This window comes from Oratosquilla oratoria, chromosome 12 (assembly GCF_046742065.1).
Source record: "Oratosquilla oratoria isolate Oo_2021 chromosome 12, ASM4674206v1, whole genome shotgun sequence".
NCBI classification, from domain to species: domain Eukaryota; kingdom Metazoa; phylum Arthropoda; class Malacostraca; order Stomatopoda; family Squillidae; genus Oratosquilla; species Oratosquilla oratoria.
The window spans coordinates 22,751,590-22,771,140 of NC_134788.1; the positions used below are offsets into that span (position 1 = coordinate 22,751,590).

Here is a 19,551-nt window from a genome sequence, read left to right on the forward strand (position 1 = left end):
TGGAAAGAATAAGTGAAGACTAGTAAAAGAGGTATGGAAGGCAGATGTGGAGGGAGTGAACATGAGGGGATGTCTTAGGATGAGGTGGATGGATGGGGTGAAGGGGGCTTTGGGGAAGAGGGGAATGTCTGTTGAGGAAGGACGGGAGAGGACAGAAGACGGGTGACTGGAGAATGGTTGTATATGGATGATGTTGTGATGCATGAGGTGGAATGGGTGGGGTATGGGGAGTGAGGTAGTATGTGTGAGCAAAATTTGACGCAGCCCGAAGGAATTTCTCCCCATCTTCTCCTTTTATGCATGGGGGGACGGAGAGGGGGGGGTCACCAATTTAATGAAGTGGCCTTGCTGTGGATGTGTTGCGTCTTGCGACACTGCTTCTGACCCAGGGCAGTGGACAGGGTGCAGGGATGACCCGTCATCCGGGAGGTGCTAAGATAAGAGGGAGGGTGGAGGGGTGTGGAGTGTATTCAGGGATGGAATGGGTGGGAATGATTTTATGCCTTTTCCTTTTTGGCTACCTACCTTGTAAGGGGGAAAAGCCTTGGTATATGTGTGTATGTATGTATATAATAAACAAATAAAAGTGATACAAATAAATAATTACAACATATACAAAGCATCTAACTGCTTCACTAACCTCTTGTTTGCCATCGAAAACTATCTTGATCTCTTTCGGGTTGAACTTGTGCAGAGGCGACCCCTCGTCAAGTACGAGGCTCCAATATGCCTTGGGGAGGAGCTTGATGCTTTGAGGAGGAAGAACCGCAAGAAGCTGCTCAAAGGGTAAGAAGGGTTTGCCCAGATTGAAATTCATATCCATGTCAGCAAAGTCCTTGATGTCTGAGATGCACGGGCTGTAGTACTCGGGGTAGAACCAGGACCAGCAGCAGATGCCATTGTAATAGTAATTAAGAATCCACTGGAGGCCACGCACGTAACTATGGGCCTGTTCGCGTAACATAGCCGCGTCGACTCGGGTGTAGAACTCTGCCTCGAAAATACTCTCTTCGTCCTCTTCCTTGGGTTGACTGGCAACGCTGCTGCAGTTCGTTTCGTTGTCGTTCATGGCTCGATCCTGTTCCTGAACAGAGCAATTGTTTCATTAAACCTGTCTTCATTGGACAGCAGCACTCTTCACTTTATCCTGTCTAATACTTAATGCTCATCTTCAAAACATATCAACATCCTTAACCACCAGACTGAGCCCTAGATCTACCTCCCTTTCTCTCTATTGTAAAGGAAAAACCCACTCAACCAACTAACTCATCTAAGTACCTCATGGATGAGGGGCCATCCCTTTCTCCTGCCACACTGTCTGAATTCAATAGCCATGCAGTAAGGTACAGCTCTTCCACACTAGGGCCTAAAGAGCTGAAGGTAGTCTTATCCCGTGCCTCCCCTACTCATCTATGACATATACAAAAGAGACCTAGGGGTAACAGATTGGTCGACTGTGACCCCTCCCCAAGTACTTAAAACTCTTTTTCTTCCAGTCTCCCATATCTGAAATTCACATCCAATTTGTCACCAACTTTGCCTACCTTTACTTTCATCTTTCTCCTCTCAATCACCTTCTCAAATTCCATCACCATTACTTCAGTCTATCCTCAGACTCAGCTATAACTGCAGTCTATCTATATACCAAGGGCTTTTCTCCCCTTACAAGGAAGGTAGCCAAAGTCAAACGACATTAATCCACTCCTATCCATTTCATCCCCATACACTCCATTTTTATTCACCACTCCTCCCTTCCTCTTATCTTGGCTCCTCCTGGATGACGGGTCATCCCTGTATCTCACCCACTGCCCTGGGTCAGAAGCAATGTAGCAAGACAGGACATCCACACCAAGGCCGCTTCATTTAATCGGTAATCCCCCATCTCTGTCCCTTCATGCATAAAAAGAGAAGACAGGGAAAAATCCCTGTGCAATTGGTACTGCTGCACAATAACATGCAGCCAATACCCCAGGACAAGGTCCCAAAGGGATTTCTTGTCTATTTTGTTTTCCACGTGAGGGGATGGAGAGACAGGGTAGCCTTGTAAGTGCAGTGGCCCTGCTGTGGATGTGATGTGTCTTGCTGCATTGCATCTGACCCAGGCAGTGGGCAGGACACAGGGATGACCCTTCATCCAAGAGGAGCTAAGATAACTGGGAAAAAAGGGTGGTGGACGGGAGGGAGTGGATGCATGCTTTGACTTGTCTACTTCCCTTGGTATACAGATATATATACACCACCCCAGCTATATAGACATCCCTTCATCTATTCCCAATATCCATTCATTCTTGTCTTTTACACTATTTCCAACTCAAAATACAACAGAGATACTGACTCATCTCCATAAAAACTTCCCTTCAACTGACCTGTGAAATGTCCAGTTTATCCAAAGTCTTTCGAACATGTTCCTCCATCTCATCATCATCATTCAGGTCCTCCAGGGCCCCACATGCGTTGTCAAATGGTTCATCATCAAACTGAAATGCTTCGAGCTTCTTGGCTCCATTTTCTGCTTCCCTCTGTGGAGTGAATGCCTTCCCTTCCTCGGCACGTTTTCCCTGGTACTTTAAATCCGCATTGATCTCGTCAAATTTGTCCCGGTCGAATTGAGTCAGCTTCGCCATAAACTTTTCGAAGCGTTTCAGGTTGAGCGTGCCTCCCTCATTCAGATATCCATCTAGGGTGGGCAGAACTTCTTTGTACGTAGTGAAGAGTGTTGGTAAGGCATCTTTGTCAATGTGTAGGTGCGGAAGGGGAGGAATAAAGTCGTTGCCCACCAGGAACCCCATGAAGACCCAATCATCTATGATATTTTCTATGCAATACTCAAAAGGCAATAACTCCCTCAGGCTACTAAACTCGTAGTCTATATATTCCCGCATAAGGCTCAGATGTAGTAGATGGAAAGTCGTTTCCTCTAGGATGGTGGTACATTTCTGGTCTTTCTTCACTCCAAACCTGAGCTGAAAAGAAAAACAGAAAATTAACGATCACGTAACAGACTTACAATTCATGTGCATGACCTAGTTATGGACCAAAAGGTCTCCTGTCAGCATGCTCTTCCTCTACACGAAAGGTGATCTAATAGCCGTGGTTGAAGCCACGAAAGGTGTGGACAGTGTGTTCCTCTACTTACAAACATTCAACTTACGAAATTTGAGATGTACAAATAAAGCCTTGAGCCTACTTTACCAGTTTCAAAGGTAAGAAACCCAACAATAAAGTGATGATGATGATGTGGTTTAATGTCACAAACTCCCCCCCTATTGGGAGGCTAGAGCGGTGCCCCTCACAGAGGACTTTGAAGCGTGGAATCTAATGAACCATGCCCTTGGTTCACCTTTGCCGATGGCAGGATTCGAACCACCCTCACCTCGACCTTGGCCACAAGTAACGATGCCCTAACCCGCTCAGCCAGCAAGCTTTCGTTAAACATTAAAGTATCATTATAGTAAGTAATTTTTGTTTTATGGGAGTGCAGTAAATGGGAATGAAATGGGTGGGAGTGGATTTATGCTTTTAACCCATTCAACTCCGATGACAAGATGTCTTGTCATTTGGTCAAATAAAACAAAAAATCATAAAACACCAAAATGTTTGATCAAACACCAGAAAAATATGACGTCATATTTTTCTGGTGTTTGATCAAACATTTTGGTGTTTTATGATTTTTTGTTTTATTTGACCAAATGACAAGACATCTTGTCATCGGAGTTGAATGGGTTAAGGCAATTTGATTGATTGATTTATGAATCTTTTGGCTCAAAGGCCAAGCGCCGGAGCCGGCAGGCCATTCAGCGCATATAAGGCAATTTGATTACATGATCAAGCCCTGTCTCAATGCTGTGTGGTTGCCTACATGCAGTTATGCCAGTATGGTTCCTGTTTGTTATGGAAGGGATTTCTCAGGTGGGCTGAGGTCTAGGAAGCTGGGTAGAATATGGACTTTAGTGATCACTTTCAGAGGGGTCTAGGTGAATTTACCGACAACAATTCATCGAAAAAGAAAATCATGGTAAATCTCTATTAAAGTGCCGAAGCAATAAATCACCGAATTAGCTTGAATTGCCAAGTAGGTGGGTGAGGTAAATAGTTAAGACCATGGTAGTTGTTCATCGAAAAATAAAAAAGAATACATTCAAATATGAAATATATAACTAGGTTATGTTTTGATCCTTTATTTAGCATACTTTTATCTCTGATAATGAAATAATTACTTTCATAGCCTTTATTTAGGATATTACAAAAACAAGGTAGAATTTTTTTCGTCGTATTTATTGATGACAAATTAATTGAAAAAAAAAAGTATTCTAATTTGAAATATATAACTAGGTCGTGTTTTGATCCTTTATTTAGCATACTTTTTTCTTTTATAATGAAATAATTACTTTCATTGCCTTTATTTAGGATATTACAAAAACAAGGTACAATCCCTTTTCGTACTATTTATTAAGAATAGTTAAAATTCTTAAAAGACAGAACTATTAAAAATGACAAATTAGCTTAAACTAAACTTAAAACTATAAACTGGTTTACTTAAAATCAGAAAGCTAGGTTATGAGCTATTGCCTGCAAATAATGACATTGTTATATGAAGGATATCTTTCCACAATGTTTTTTATCTTTTCAGAAGTCACAGTATTTCTTTCTTTGTGGTTGAGATGAAGTACCAGACAAGTACTGATTGACTTCATTATAGTTTTGTTCTTCCTTCAGGCAGTCAAAAAACTTCCAAATATTAGGGTAGTGCCCAGTAACCTGTGTCTCAAATGTCCTATGCCATCCTTCAAGCTAATTATTTGTCTTTGGTAAATATTCCACATCACGAGCTCAAACTTCGGAGGTCTGCGACGGTTTCTTCTGTCAGGACGACCTATCCACGTATCTTCAAAATAGGCCACTACAGCTTAAGCTTCACGCGGAAAGATATTAGTATCACATAGTAACTCAAATGCACTGACAACCGTGTTAACAGGCACATATGCTAATGCCGGCAAATAGCAGAGATTCAGAGAGAAATCTGCATTGGCTAATTATAAACAAGTGTAGCAGGAAAAGGTGGAGTGAAGGTGGAGGTAGAATGTAGATTGAGAGAAGCGAGTAAATGCCTTGGTGGTTTAAAGAGTGTAATGAGAAATAGACATTTGGGAATGGATGCGAAGAGGAGACTGTATGAAGGAGTGATTGTGCCAACAGCACTGTATGGGGCAGAAACGTGGAACATAAGAGAGGAAGAGAGAAGGAGTTTGAATGTGTTTGAGATGAGGTGTCTGAGAAGTATGGTGGGGGTTACTAGGCTAGATAGAGTGAGAAATGAGGAGGTGAGGAGGAGAACAGGGGTGAAAAAGGATTTGGGAGAGAGGGTTGATGAAAGAATATTAGGATGGTTTGGACACATGGAAAGAATGAGTGAAGAAAGACTAGTAAAAGAGGTATGGAAGGCAGATGTGGAGGGAGTGAACATGAGGGGACGTCCTAGGATGAGGTGGATGGATGGGGTGAAGGGGGCTTTGGGGAAGAGGGGAATGTCTGTTGAGGAAGGAAGGGAGAGGACGGAAGACAGAGGTGAGTGGAGAATGGTTGTATATGGATGATGTTGTGACTGCATGAGGAGAAATGGGCGGGGGGGTGGGGGGTGGGGTAGTATGTGTGAGTAAATTTTGACGCAGCCCGAAGGGATTTCTCCCCGTCCTCTCCTTATATGCAAAGGGGGACGGAGAGGGGGGGTCGCCGATTAAATGAAGCGGCCTTGCTGTGGATGTACTGTGTCTTGCGACACTGCTTCTGACCCAGGGCGGTGGGCGGGGTGCAGGGATGACCCGTCATCCAGGAGGTGCTCAGATGAGAGGAAGGGTGGGAGGGGTGTGGAGTGTATTTGGGGATGAAATGGGTGGGAGTGTTTTTATGCCTTTCCCTTTTTGGCTACCTCCCTTGGAAGGGGGAAAAACCCTTGGTATATGTATGTATGTATGTATGTACCTACTACCATGGTCTTAACTATTTACCTCGCCCACCTACTTGGCAATTCAAGCTAATTCGGTGATTTAGTGCTTCGGCTGTTTTATACTTGATTATTGGCTAATCATAAACAACTGTACTACCATAGTCTTAACTATTTACTTATCCCACCTACTTTGCAATCCAAGCTAATTCGGTGATTTATTGCTCCGGCACTTTCATAGAGATTTACCATGATTTTCTTTTTCGATGAATTGTGTATTTTGATAACCATAGAAAATATGATGAAGCCAGTTTACAGAGTATGGGGGTCACGCAGGTACAACTACAATATATATAATCAAGACGCCGACATCGGCATCCTCGTGTACCCACTTGCTCCTCATGACGCCTACGTAGGTGTCATCACATCAAAGGGATTAAGCTAATTAGTTCAGCTATGATACAAAGTTTTTTTTAAATCAAATCATAGTTGGACTGTGAAATTATGAGAAATAAAATACAAGAGTCTCAACCAAGTTGTACAAAACCAATCTCATGAAATACTTGCATCCTCCCGAAGTATCGAAAAGTGAGGCTCGTGTGAGGTGAGACCCAGAATGATGAGGTCGGCATCCATCCCGTAGAAGCAGTGCCGTGTATTAGGGTCGTGGTCAGGTTGAGCTTTACTGTATCGTATATACTCCATTATCTTGTGCTCTCCTTCACCGGGTGTCTGTAAACAAGTAGAAATAATACATACATACATATACCAAGGCTTTTTCCCCCTTACTAGGGAGGTAGCCAAAAAGGAAAAGGCATAAAATCATTCCCACCCATTCCATCCCTGAAAACACTCTACACCCATCCACCCTCCCTCCCATCTTAGCACCTCCTAGATGACGGGTCATCCCTGCACCTTGTCCACTGCCCTGGGTCAGAAGCAGTGTCGCAAGACACAGCACATCCACAGCAAGGCCGCTTCATAAATCGGCGACCCCCCCCTCTCCGTCCCCCCACATAAAGGAGCACACGGGGAGAAATCCCTTTGGGCTGTGTCAAAATTTTGCTCACACACACTACCTCACCCCCCATCCACTCCACCTCATGCATCACAACATCTTCCATATACAACCATTCTCCATTCACCCCTGTCTTCTGTCCTCTCCCTTCCTTCCTCAACAGACATTTCCCTCCTCCCCAAAGCCCCCTTCACCCCATCCATCCATCTCATCCTAGGACGTTCCCTCATGTTCACTCCCTCCACATCTGCCTTCCAAACCTCTTTTACTAATCTTTCTTCACTCATTCTTTCCATGTGTCCAAACCATCCTAATACTCTTTCATCAACCCTATCTCCCAACTCCCTTTCCACCCCTGTTCTCCTCCTCACCTCCTCATTCCTCAGTCTATCTAGCCTAGTAACCCCCATCATACTTCTCAGACACTTCATCTCAAACACATTCAAGCGCTTTCTCTCTTCCTCTCTTATGTTCCATGTTTCTGCTCCATACAGTGGTGTTGGCACAATCACTCCTTCATACAGTCTCCTCTTCACATCCATTCCCAAAGTTCTATTCCTCATTACACTTTTTAATCAACCAAGGCATTTACTCGCTTCTCTCAATCTACATTCTACCTCCACCTTTTCCTGCCACATTTGCACCCAAGAATCTAAAACTATCCACTTCCTCCAGTTGCTCTCCCTTAATGCTCACTTCCAGATTACTGCCACTTTCACCCCTTGTACATCTCATCACCTTACTTTTACCCACATTTATCTTCAGCTTTCTTCTATCATACACTCTCCCAAACTCTGTCACCAGCTTCCTCAATCCCTCCTCCGATCCTGCCACAAGCTCAATGTCGTCAGCAAACAACAGCTGGCTCACCTCCCACTTTTCTCCATTTTCTTTAATCATCTCCAATCCCTGACCCACTACCCTTGCATTTACCTCTCGCACTACCCCATCCATGTATAAGTTGAACAGCAAGGGTGACATAACGCATCCTTGACGAAGTCCCACCTTTACCTCGATCCACTCACTCTCTCCATTTCTAATCCTGACACAAGCTCTACTACTCTCATAAAAACTCTTGACAGCTCCCAAAAGCTTTCCTCCTATCCCGTATATCCGCATAACCTCCCATAGTGCCTTTCTGTCTACCCTGTCATAAGCCTTTTCCAGATCCATAAAAGCCCATAAAACATCCTTCCCCTTTCCTATAGCTTTCTCACATATCTGTCTTACCACAAAGATCTGATCTACACAACCTCTACCTGTCCTAAATCCACACTGTTCCTCACCAATTACTCCCTCTGTTCCTCTCCTAATCCTCTCAATCAAGATCCTCCCATAAGCCTTCCCAACTACACTTAACAAGCTAATCCCTCTGAAACTACTACATTCACACTTGTCCCCTTTTCCCTTGTAAAGTGGAACTATACAAGCACTCCTCCAGTCCTCCGGCACTCTACCTTCTCTCCAGCAAACATTAAATAACCTCACCAACCAGTCCACCATCACTGTACCTCCTTTTTTGAGACATTCTGCATGGCATCTATCCAGACAAGGTGCCTGACCTGCTTTCATCATCTTAACAGCTGCCTTCACTTCATCCTTCCTTATTTCTCCTCCATTTTCCTCATTCATCACGGTCATTTTCTTAGCATTTCCGACCGCAGCTATCTTTCCCTCCCTATCCTCCTTCACATTTAGCAACTCCCTAAAATATTCTGCCCATCTTCCCCTTACTGCCTTCTCTTCCATTATCATCTCTCCATATGCACCTTTTACCTTTTCTTCTCTACTTGATTCGCCTCCTCTTCCTCTCTTTATTTCTTTCCAAAACATCTTTTTATTACTCTCAAAATTTTCTGCCATACTCTTACCCCATTTTACATCTGGTCTCCTCTTTGCCTCCTTTACCTTTTTCTTAACTTCTCTTTTCTTTTCTTTGTACCTCTCATATGACTCCCTCGTCCTATTTTGTAACCAATTTGTGTAACCTCGCTTCTTCTACAACCTTCTTCATTTCCTCATCCCACCATTCACTACCCTTCCTTCTATTTCCTCCTGACCTTTTTGTTCCACACACCATCTTTGCACACTTTGTGACTCCCTCCTTGAACCATCCCCATTCCTCCCCCACACTTACCTCTATTCAATCCTTCACTCCCTCCCACTCCTCCTTCAGCTTCTTCTTGTACTCCTCCTTTTCATTTAAAGAGTTCACTCTAAGCACCTCCCTACCTTTTGTCCCTTTCCTCTTTCTCCATCTGTCCTCCACTCTCAACTTACTTTCCACCAGAAAATGATCTGATATTCCCCCCACCCTCTCCCCTTAGCACATGTACATCCTTAACTCTTCCTATCATAATCCTATTTACCACTACATAGTCGATTAAAGCTCTATCTACCACCCTTCCCTCCACCACCCTCTCTCATGTGTACTTATGCTTGACTTTCTTCTGAAACACTGCATTGGCTATCATCAACTCTCTTTCTAGACACATTTCCACCATCAACTCTCCACTACGATTTTTTCCTGGAGCTCCACATTTCCCAACCACTCCATCAATTGGATCCTTTCCTACCCTAGCATTAAGATCTCCCAGTACTATTACATTTACACTTCTCTCTAAACCCTCTATGCACTCATTTAAATCTATCCAAAAGGCCTCCCTTTCTTCTACACTCTTCTCACTGCCAGGCCCATATACACTTACAAAAACCCACATCTCCTTTCCCAGTTTCACCTTCATCAACATTATCCTTGAGGAAACCTCCTCCCACTCCACTACACGTTTACCTATCTCTTCACTTACTAGTATAGCCACCCCTTCCCTCCCTCTCTTCACTCCTGAAAACCTCCCACTTACACTCCCAACACATCCATCTTTCTTCTCAAAAACATACCACCTACCTCTTCCCTATTACTCTCATCTGTACCACATCCACGCACATTAAAAGACCCAAACCCTAGGGTGCCGGTCCGAGGCCTTCCAGACCCTCTTATGCCTTTACTTTTACTTTTAGGAACATGCCCTGTGGAGCTACAAGGAGAAGGATGCCTAATCCCAATCCCCGTCCCTTTCTTCTCGCCTTTTACGATCCAAGTGGGAATACTTGGTGGCAGTATTCTTTTCCCCCACCACAGGGAATTCCCCACCACAGAAAAAGAATACCTAGAGAAATGGTACAGGACAGCAACAAAGGGTGGGGGGACAGCATAACGGAGGGACAGTCGTAGTATAAAAGTCTCATCATTTCTCTATGAACAGAGTTTTCCTCTATCATAGACAAAATGATGTGTGGCTCTGGTCTGTAGGGGCGCCCCATATAGACCCTAAAGTATCGACTGCATGCTATTTTGCCACAATAACAAGCAGCCAATACCCCAGACGGGGTACCAATGGCTTTTCCCCCCTTACCAGGGAAGTAACCAAAGGCATAAATCCACTTCCACATTCCACTCCCATCCACCACCACTCTCTCCCTCTTTTCTTGGCTCCTCCTGGATGATGGGTCATCATCCCTGCATTTCGCCCACTGTCCTGGGTCATAAGCAATGCAGCAAGACACAGCACATCCACAGCAAGGCTGCTTCACTTAATTGGCAACTCCCCCTCCTCTCCCTCTCCATCCCCTTGTGCAGAGAAAGAGAAGATGGGGAGAAATCCCTTGGGGCTGCATCAATTTATTTCTCACACATACTCCCTCAACCCCAATCCCTCACCCACTCCCTTACATACATCACAGCATCATCGATACACTACATCACAGCATCATCCATACACACAGTTCTTTACATGATGAAAAATATACATGTAAACCAAAAACCAGGTCACAGTACATAGCCACATCTTACAAGAGAGAGAGAGAGAGAGAGAGAGATAGAAAAGGGTGAGAGGGAGAGAGAGATAGAAAAGGGTGAGAGGGAGAGAGAGATAGAGAAGAGAAAGGAGAGTGAGAGAGGGGAGGGGGAGAGGGAGAGCGACAATGAGATATGCAATATAAATTTGGTACTACCGCAACACTTAAGAGGTACTAGTGCACTGTCTGTACCGAAGCAGCCAGGATACGGATGTTCAAGAAACCAGACTGATCTATATCATGCTGAACAACAACCCGTCTCTAGCTGCACACACAATTCTGACCTACTTACAAGATGACCTGAGTAAATAACTTTGCAGTGCTGCCATAGTCGATTGTGCGTGATTTTGTTGGAGACAAAGTACTGTAGTTGCTTGTCAAGGCGATCCATGAATACCGTACCCGGAGTGATACAGCTGGAGTCAAAACGCGCCTCTTTCGGTAGCTCCTCTCCACGTTCCACAGCCTGTTGTTCTTGTTCTTCTACCCCCCATGCTACGCTGAACCTGCCAGGTGAGGGTGACGGTGAAACATGCTAGTTGCTCTTCCACAAAAAATACTCCTACCTTCGTGCAATATGGTTCAGTTCGAAGCTTTAAAAATCATTTAGATAAACACCTAAGCAAGATGCTGTAATGACTGTCATTTATTTTACATTCTCTATTTATTTTGTTATCATTTGTCTGTTTATTATTATTTGCTTGATTCACTTTTATTATTAGTGTGTCAATTATTATTTACTATTTACCTGTTTGTCTATTACTTAACTATATGGATGTCATGCAGAATGTCTGAAAAAGGGAGGTTTAGTGATGGTGGACTGGTTGGTGAGGTTATTTAATGTTTGCTGGAGAGAGGGTAGAGTACCGGAGGACTGGAGTAGTGCCTGTATAGTTCCTCTTTACAAGGGAAAAGGGGACAAGTGTGAATGTAGTAATTTCAGAGGGATTAGCCTGTTGAGTGTAGTAGGGAAGGCTTATGGGAGAATCTTAATTGAGAGGATTAGGAGAGGAACAGAAGGAGTAATTGGTGAGGAACAGTGTGGATTTAGGACGGGTAGAGGTTGTATAGATCAGATCTTTGTGGTAAGACAGATATGTGAGAAAGCTATAGGAAAGGGGAAGGATGTTTTTTGGGCTTTTATGGATCTGGAAAAGGCTTATGATAGGGTAGACAGAAAGGCACTGTGGGAGGTTATGCAGATTTATGGGATAGGAGGAAAGCTTTTGGGAGCTGTCAAGAGTTTTTATGTGAGTAGTAGAGCATGTGTTAGGATTAGAAATGGAGAGAGTGAGTGGTTTGAAGTAAAGGTGGGACTTCGTCAAGGATGCGTTATGTCGCCCTGGCTGTTCAACTTATACATGGATGGGGTGGTGCGAGAGGTGAATGCTAGGGTAGTGAGTCAGGGATTGGAGATGGTTAAAGAAAATGGAGAAAAGTGGGAGGTGAGCCAGCTGTTGTTTGCGGACGACACTGCGCTTGTGGCAGGGTCAGAGGAGGGATTGAGGAAGCTGGTGGCAGAGTTTGGGAGAGTATGTGATAGAAGAAAGCTAAAGATAAATGTGGGTAAAAGTAAGGTGATGAGATGTACAAGGGGTGAAAGTGGCAGTAGACTGGAAGTGAACATTAAGGGAGAGCGACTGGAGGAAGTGGATAGTTTTAGATACTTGGGTGCAAGTGTAGCAGGAAAAGGTGGAGTGAAGGTGGAGGTAGAATGTAGAGTGAGAGAAGCGAGTAAATGCCTTGGTGGTTTAAAGAGTGTAATGAAAAATAGACATTTGGGAATGGATGCGAAGAGGAGACTGTATGAAGGAGTGATTGTGCCAACAGCACTGTATGGGGCAGAAACGTGGAACATAAGAGAAGAAGAGAGAAGGAGTTTGAATGTGTTTGAGATGAGGTGTCTGAGAAGTATGGTGGGGGTTACTAGGCTGGATAGAGTGAGAAATGAGGAGGTGAGGAGGAGAACAGGGGTGAAAAAGGATTTGGGAGATAGGGTTGATGAAAGAATATTAGGATGGTTTGGACACATGGAAAGAATGAGTGAAGAAAGACTAGTAAAAGAGGTATGGAAGGCATATGTGGAGGGAGTGAACATGAGGGGACGTCCTAGGATGAGGTGGATGGATGGGGTGAAGGGGGCTTTGGGGAAGAGGGGAATGTCTGTTGAGGAAGGAAGGGAGAGGACGGAAGACAGAGGTGAGTGGAGAATGGTTGTATGTGGATGATGTTGTGACTGCATGAGGAGGAATGGGCAGGGGGGTGGGGTAGTATGTGCGAGTAAATTTTGACGCAGCCCGAAGGGATTTCTCCCCGTCCTCGCCCTATATGCAAAGGGGGACGGAGAGGGGGGGTCGCCGATTAAATGAAGCGGCCTTGCTGTGGATGTACTGTGTCTTGCGACACTGCCTCTGACCCAGGGCGGTGGGCAGGGTGCAGGGATGACCCGTCATCCAGGAGGTGCTCAGATGAGAGGAAGGGTGGGAGGGGTGTGAAGTGTATTTAGGGATGAAATGGGTGGGAGTGTTTTTATGCCTTTCCCTTTTTGGCTACCTCCCTTGGAAGGTGGAAAAAGCCTTGGTATATGTATGTATGTATATGCATTTATTCAATTTATCATTTATATCATTATATATATATATTTTATATACCGTATATTTCCACGTATAAGACGACCCTAAAATTCAAAAATTCACCCCTTAAAATGGAGGGTCGTCTTATACTACCATTATAAAAATCAGACCTTGAATTCTACGTGAGATGACTTGGTAGGCTAGCCTGCCGATAACCACCGATACACAGGAAATGATTCTTATTATGATAAGAACTGGTAATGATGATATGGTTTAATGTCACAAACTCCCCCCTATCAGGAGGCTAGGACGGTGCCCCTCACAGAGGGCTTCGTAGCGTAGAATTTAATGAACCATGCCCTTGGTTCAACTTCGCTGGTGGCAGGATTCCAACCGCCATCCCCTCGACCTTCGCCGCAAGTAACGACACCCTAACCCACTCACCCAGCGAGCTGGTAATAAAGGTAATTAAACCATATTTACCTTATATATTATTGGCATATCTTTATAGTAAATGGCAATTGTTAATAAATTTGAGGAATAATTCTATATTAATGAAATTACAGTACTTTTAAGTACTCTATGTAAACACATTTAACACGGCTGAAAAAAATGTAAACATCGAGCACTGGTTGCGTTCATAGCAACCTTTTCCTTTCGATAACTTTTCAGTAATTTTTAAGACTGAAAATAAAAATTTTGGATTTCAGTACATAAAACGTTTATCAATAAAAAAAGTATATTACAGTAGTCGAACCAAGAGCGTAAACAAATCATTTTTGTTAGTTGACGTGTGTTCTCAGGAAATCATGATACATGATTTGCTTTGTTATTTCATTTATTTTCAATTTATAAGGATACAGTAAGTAATTTATCTGGTATAAGGATACAGTTAAGTAACGAGAAAGAAAAGAGAAATAGCGGAAAAAACAGCTGATAAACGTAATCAAAACAATTCTTTTTGTACAGTAGGTTTGATACACTAATACTTTTGTATTTTAACAGTCGTCTTATACTACCGATATGAGATATATTCATAAAAATTTGCTCTAATTTTGTATCTCGTCTTATACACGGAAGTATACGGTATATATATATATATTATATATATATATATATACATATATATATATATATATATATATTTTTTTTTCTCTCTCTTTTCTCTTTCTTTTTTCATCCGACCTAGTTATGGACCAAAAGGTTTCCTATCAGCATGCTCTGCTTTTGTAATCCTTTGTAATGAGACAATCCAACCACCCAGGTGCCTTACCAGCTTTCATCTTTCTTATGATGATTGCTGTTGTTGTTTGCCCTTCAAAGTTGAAGATGGCCATGGCATTGCCTTTTATTTTTGTTTTTCTTTACTTCATTTTATTTTTGTTTTCCTTCCCCCCTCCCTTTCTTTTATGATTAAGTTTAACAACACAACTCCTCCTTTCAAGGCACTATGGTGATGCCCTTTATAGCGGACTCTGTAGCATGGAATTTAATGAACCATGCCCTTGGTTCAACTCACCCATGGCAGGGTTCAAACCACTGTCACCTCGACTTCCATCGCAAGTAACGACGCTCCAGTCTGCTCAGCCACCAAGCACCCTCTTGTACCCTGATTGTTCTCTTCTCCCGTCACATCCTGCTACAACAATCACAGCCTTCCTATCCTCCACATTCAGCAACTCCCTAAAATAATCTACCTATTTCCCCCCGTACTGCACAGTTTCGTGTTCTGCTTTCAAGCAGCTGCACTGAGCACCAAGACAGTGAAGAACTGTTACTCACCCAAGGGGTTGGAAAGCAGTTCTCCAAAGTCTGCCACAGATGTCAAATGGACACTACAAACATCAACTTCCTGAAAGGGGAGCAGCCCCCAAGAGGCTGTTACCAATTACCTGAGAGCTACAGGTCAAGCTACAAGTCTTCTGCAGAAGTTACCTTGCTATGTCATACCAAAGTTGGTCTAGCATCTACGGAAGACTTAACTCTAATGCAGCGTCTAAACCAGGGTTTCCATCATCCTATCTAACCTATTGTCATGATGAAAATAAAATGAGAAAGATATGATATATATATATATATTTTTTTTTCTTTTCTTTTTTTCTTGTTTCTTTTTTTTTCACAGAGGCTCCTTAAGACATGCAATTTATTTTAAAGGTATGCAAGGTTGAGAAACACTGCTCTAACATCTAGAAAAAACTAACGAGTACGTACTAGAGTACTACCAATCTGGAGAGCTCGTACTAACCTTCCACGTCGCATCTGGTTCATTTTCGAAAGTGGAGCCACTCCATCAACAGCCATGAAGAACACTTTTCGTGGCTGGATCAGACGAAACAAAACCTACAAACATCAAAACACATTAAGAGCACTGTCACAACCAATTGGCCCATATAATCTCATGACAAAAAGCAAGAAACCACCAATTCTCAAATCCACTCCAAGTTTAAAATAAACATGAGTATCAGAGGGTATGTTCCTCCACACATCACCTCACATAGGTCTCCTAATCCAACACTTGCTAACCGCCACTTGTGCGGACATTTGGGTCCAGGACATAAACCCACTTCCAGTACTGGTGGCGTTTTAAGTCCAAGCCTTCCCGAGGTGGGTTGTGGGCCCACACATCTGCACAAGCAGCAGTTGGCAAATCTTGGATTACGAGACCTAGTTATATAACGTGGCCAAATCAAAGCATACACCCACCGTATACCCATCTAAGGTAGGAGACAGGGATGAATGGAAAGTGACTGCATATTGATGAGACGGTTATGCAAGGGAGGGGGGTAAGGGGTTCTTACGGGTGAATGATATTATGACAGACGCATCCTGAAGGGACTCCTTCCTGTCTTCTCCTATTCTGCACGAGGGGTCTGAGGGGGGGATCACCAATTAAGTGAAGCAGCCTTGCTGTGAATGTTCGGTGTCTTTCTGCATTGCTTCTGACCCAGGGTAGTGGGCAGGATGCAGGGACACCCTGTCATCCACGAGGAGCTAAGATGAGTAGGGGGGAAAGGGCAAGGGTGGTGTAAGTGGGAGTACATACGTACCTCTGACTTGGCTACCTCCCTTATAAGGGGGAAAGAAGCCCTTGCTACTATCTCTACACTTTGAGGATGATGGGTCACCCCCTTCATCCACCTCACTGCTCAAGTTAGAGGTAACGGAGCAAGATCCAACATCTCCACTGCAGGGCCAAACAGCCTAATTTGTTTTGCTTCCACTGCTTCATTTATAGCACCACTCCCCCCAAAAGCCACCGTCATCCACTCAAGATATTCACAGAGTGGACTACCTGGCAATTCCTGGGGACCAAGCCTGAGCCTCATACGCTACCAACCATTCCACGAGAACTCCTACGGCCTACATTACCCACGCACATAAAAGCCTGAACAAGATTCCTACTTTTATTTGTATGACGAGGGGATTCAATTAATACTCACCTCAATATGGTGAAAAATATCCTTAAATATTTTCTCTTCTGTGATTCTGAAGTGGGGGTCGGCATCGTCTGGGTTGGACCACGTGTGGATAATACTATTCATATCCAGGTACAGATTGTCAAACTCAGGAATCTGTGAAAAAAACATACATACATATACCAAGGCTTTTTCCCCCTTACTAGGGAGGTAGCCAAAAAGGAAAAGGCAGGGTCATCCCTGCACCTTGTCCACTGCCTTGGGTCAGAAGCAGTGTCGCAAGACACAGCACATCCACAGCAAGGCCGCTTCATTAAATCGGCGACCCCCCCTCTCTGTCCCCCATATAAAGGAGAAGACGGGGAGAAATCCCTTCGGGCTGCGTCAAAATTTTGCTCACACACACTACCTCATCCCCCATCCATTCCACTTCATGCATCATAACATCTTCCATATACAACCATTCTCCATTCACCCCTGTCTTCTGTCCTCTCCTGTCCTTCCTCAACAGACATTCCCCTCTTCCCTAAAGCCCACTTCACCCCATCCATCCACCTCATCCTAGGATGTCCCCTCATGTTCACTCCCTCCACATCTGCCTTCCATACCTCTTTTACTAGTCTTTCTTCACTCATTCTTTCCATGTGTCCAAACCATCCCAATATTCTTTCATCAACCCTATCTTCCAGCTCCCTTTCCACCCCCGTTCTCCTCCTCACCTCCTCATTTCTCACTCTATCTAGCCTAGTAACCCCCATCATACTTCTCAGACACCTCATCTCAAACACATTCAAACTCCTCTCTTCTTCTCTTATGCTCCATGTTTCTGCCCCATACAGTGCTGTTGGCACAATCACTCCTTCATATAGTCTCCTCTTAGCATCCATTCCCAAATGTCTATTCCTCATTACACTCTTTAATCCACCAAGGCATTTACTCGCTTCTCTCAATCTACATTCTACCTCCACCTTCACTCCACCTTTTCCTGCCACATTTGCACCCGAGTATCTAAAACTATCCACTTCCTCCAGTCGCTCTCCCTTAATGCTCACTTCCAGTCTACTGCCACTTTCACCCCTTGTACATCTCATCACCTTACTTTTACCCACATTTATCTTTAGCTTTCTTCTATCACATACTCTCCCAAACTCTGCCACCAACTTCCTCAATCCCTCCTCCAATCCTGCCACAAGCGCAGTGTCGTCAGCAAACAACAGCTGGCTCACCTCCCACTTTTCTCCATTTTCTTTAACCATCTCCAATCCCTGACCCACTACCCTTGCATTTACCTCTCGCACCACCCCATCCATGTATAAGTTGAACAGCCAGGGCAACATGAAGCATCCTTGACGAAGTCCCACCTTTACCTCGAACTACTCTCTCTCCATTTCTAATCCTGACACAAGCTCTACTACTCTCATAAAAACTCTTGACAGCTCCCAAAATCTTTCCTGCTATCCCATATATGTGCATAACCTCCCACAGTGCCTTTTTGTCTACCCTATCATAATCCTTTTCCAGATCCATAAAACATCCTTCTCCTTTCCTATAGCTTTCTCACATATCTGTCTTACCACAAAGATCTGATCTACACAACCTCTACCTGTCCTAAATCCACAGTTCCTCACCAATTACTCCTTCTGTTCCTCTTCTAATCCTCTCAATCAAGATCCTCCCATAAGCCTTCACAGCTACACTTAACAAGCTAATCCTTCAGAAACTACTACATTCACACTTGTCCCCTTTTACCTTGTAAAGAGGAACTGTTACTATACAGGCACTCCTCCAGCCCTCTGGCACTCTACCCTCTCTCCAGCAAACATTAAATAACCTCACCAACCAGTCCACCATCACTGTACCTCCCTTTTTCAGACATTCTGCATGGCATCCATCCAGACCAGGTGCCTTACCTGCTTTCATCATCTCAACAACTGCCTTAAAGTTAAACCAATTAATAACATCCCAGGACAACAAGAGGAGCAAAACTCCCTGATAAGGGCATAGAGATTCGGCAATAGACACTCCATGTTGGCCAGTTTCAGTAAAGAACTTAAGCAAATATCTAAATAAGCCTAGTCTATCGTAACTTTAACAGTAGTGAGTAGTTAGTAGTTACTTGATAATTTAGGAAAACTTTGAAAATTTAAACAACTTCGTCAGCCTACATTCGTGCCTTTTCAAACTACCTCTAAATATTCTATGTCCCACAAGCATATTGGTAGCCATAGCAGTACTGTAAATTTATAAACATCACTATATTATCCTTAGTTACAAACCTGATATTCCTTCACTATCTCGCTCACGCAGGGATATCGCTCACTTGTCCATCCATAAAACTTTGGTATTCCCATTGTCGCTTTTGTAAAGTCACTTCTCTCTTTGCAAATGTGATCAGGTAATAATTAAATGTTGTTCTCAAGATATATTGTCACGTCAATCTGCCTGCATTTTACTTTACCAAACAACTCAACACATCAGATAGCCAATGTTTATATACGCCTTCAATGGGGAGTGATATGTAAGCGTATTCGTTGGTTCATTCTAAATTTCGTTTGATTATAAAAATTAGGAAGTAATAATGAGTAGTTGAGACTTTGAATTAAATTAAATATCTATCAATTTGAATAATTTTATGGGTCAATATACCTGACATAAGGTTTCAAATTACAAATTACATCACCTCTCATGGGTAGAATGATTTTGAGATTACAATCATGTTATGTTTTTAAGATTTTATTTTCTCTTGAG

At 43.4% G+C, this 19,551-nt stretch overlaps 1 protein-coding gene across 5 annotated transcripts in view; it reads right to left on the reverse strand.

Annotated features, from left to right (window-relative positions):
* Window positions 1-19,339, reverse strand: part of LOC143031093 (5'-3' exoribonuclease 1-like) — a 169,705-nt gene extending 150,366 nt beyond the window's left edge. For 2 of the 5 annotated variants that reach the window (XM_076194512.1, XM_076194514.1), the window contains exons 1-7: window positions 19,080-19,339; window positions 16,828-16,959; window positions 15,633-15,727; window positions 11,107-11,320; window positions 6,509-6,673; window positions 2,367-2,963; window positions 641-1,084 (exon numbers count right to left, since the gene is read on the reverse strand). In XM_076194512.1, coding sequence (XP_076050627.1) covers window positions 641-1,084; window positions 2,367-2,963; window positions 6,509-6,673; window positions 11,107-11,320; window positions 15,633-15,727; window positions 16,828-16,959; window positions 19,080-19,154 — 1,722 coding nt within the window. In that variant the 5' untranslated portion in view covers window positions 19,155-19,339. Of the gene's footprint in view, window positions 1-640; window positions 1,085-2,366; window positions 2,964-6,508; window positions 6,674-11,106; window positions 11,321-15,632; window positions 15,728-16,827; window positions 16,960-19,079 lie in introns of those variants that run through there. The other 3 variants (XM_076194513.1, XM_076194516.1, XM_076194515.1) reach the window with 3 other exon arrangements.
* Window positions 19,340-19,551: the final 212 nt, after the last annotated feature.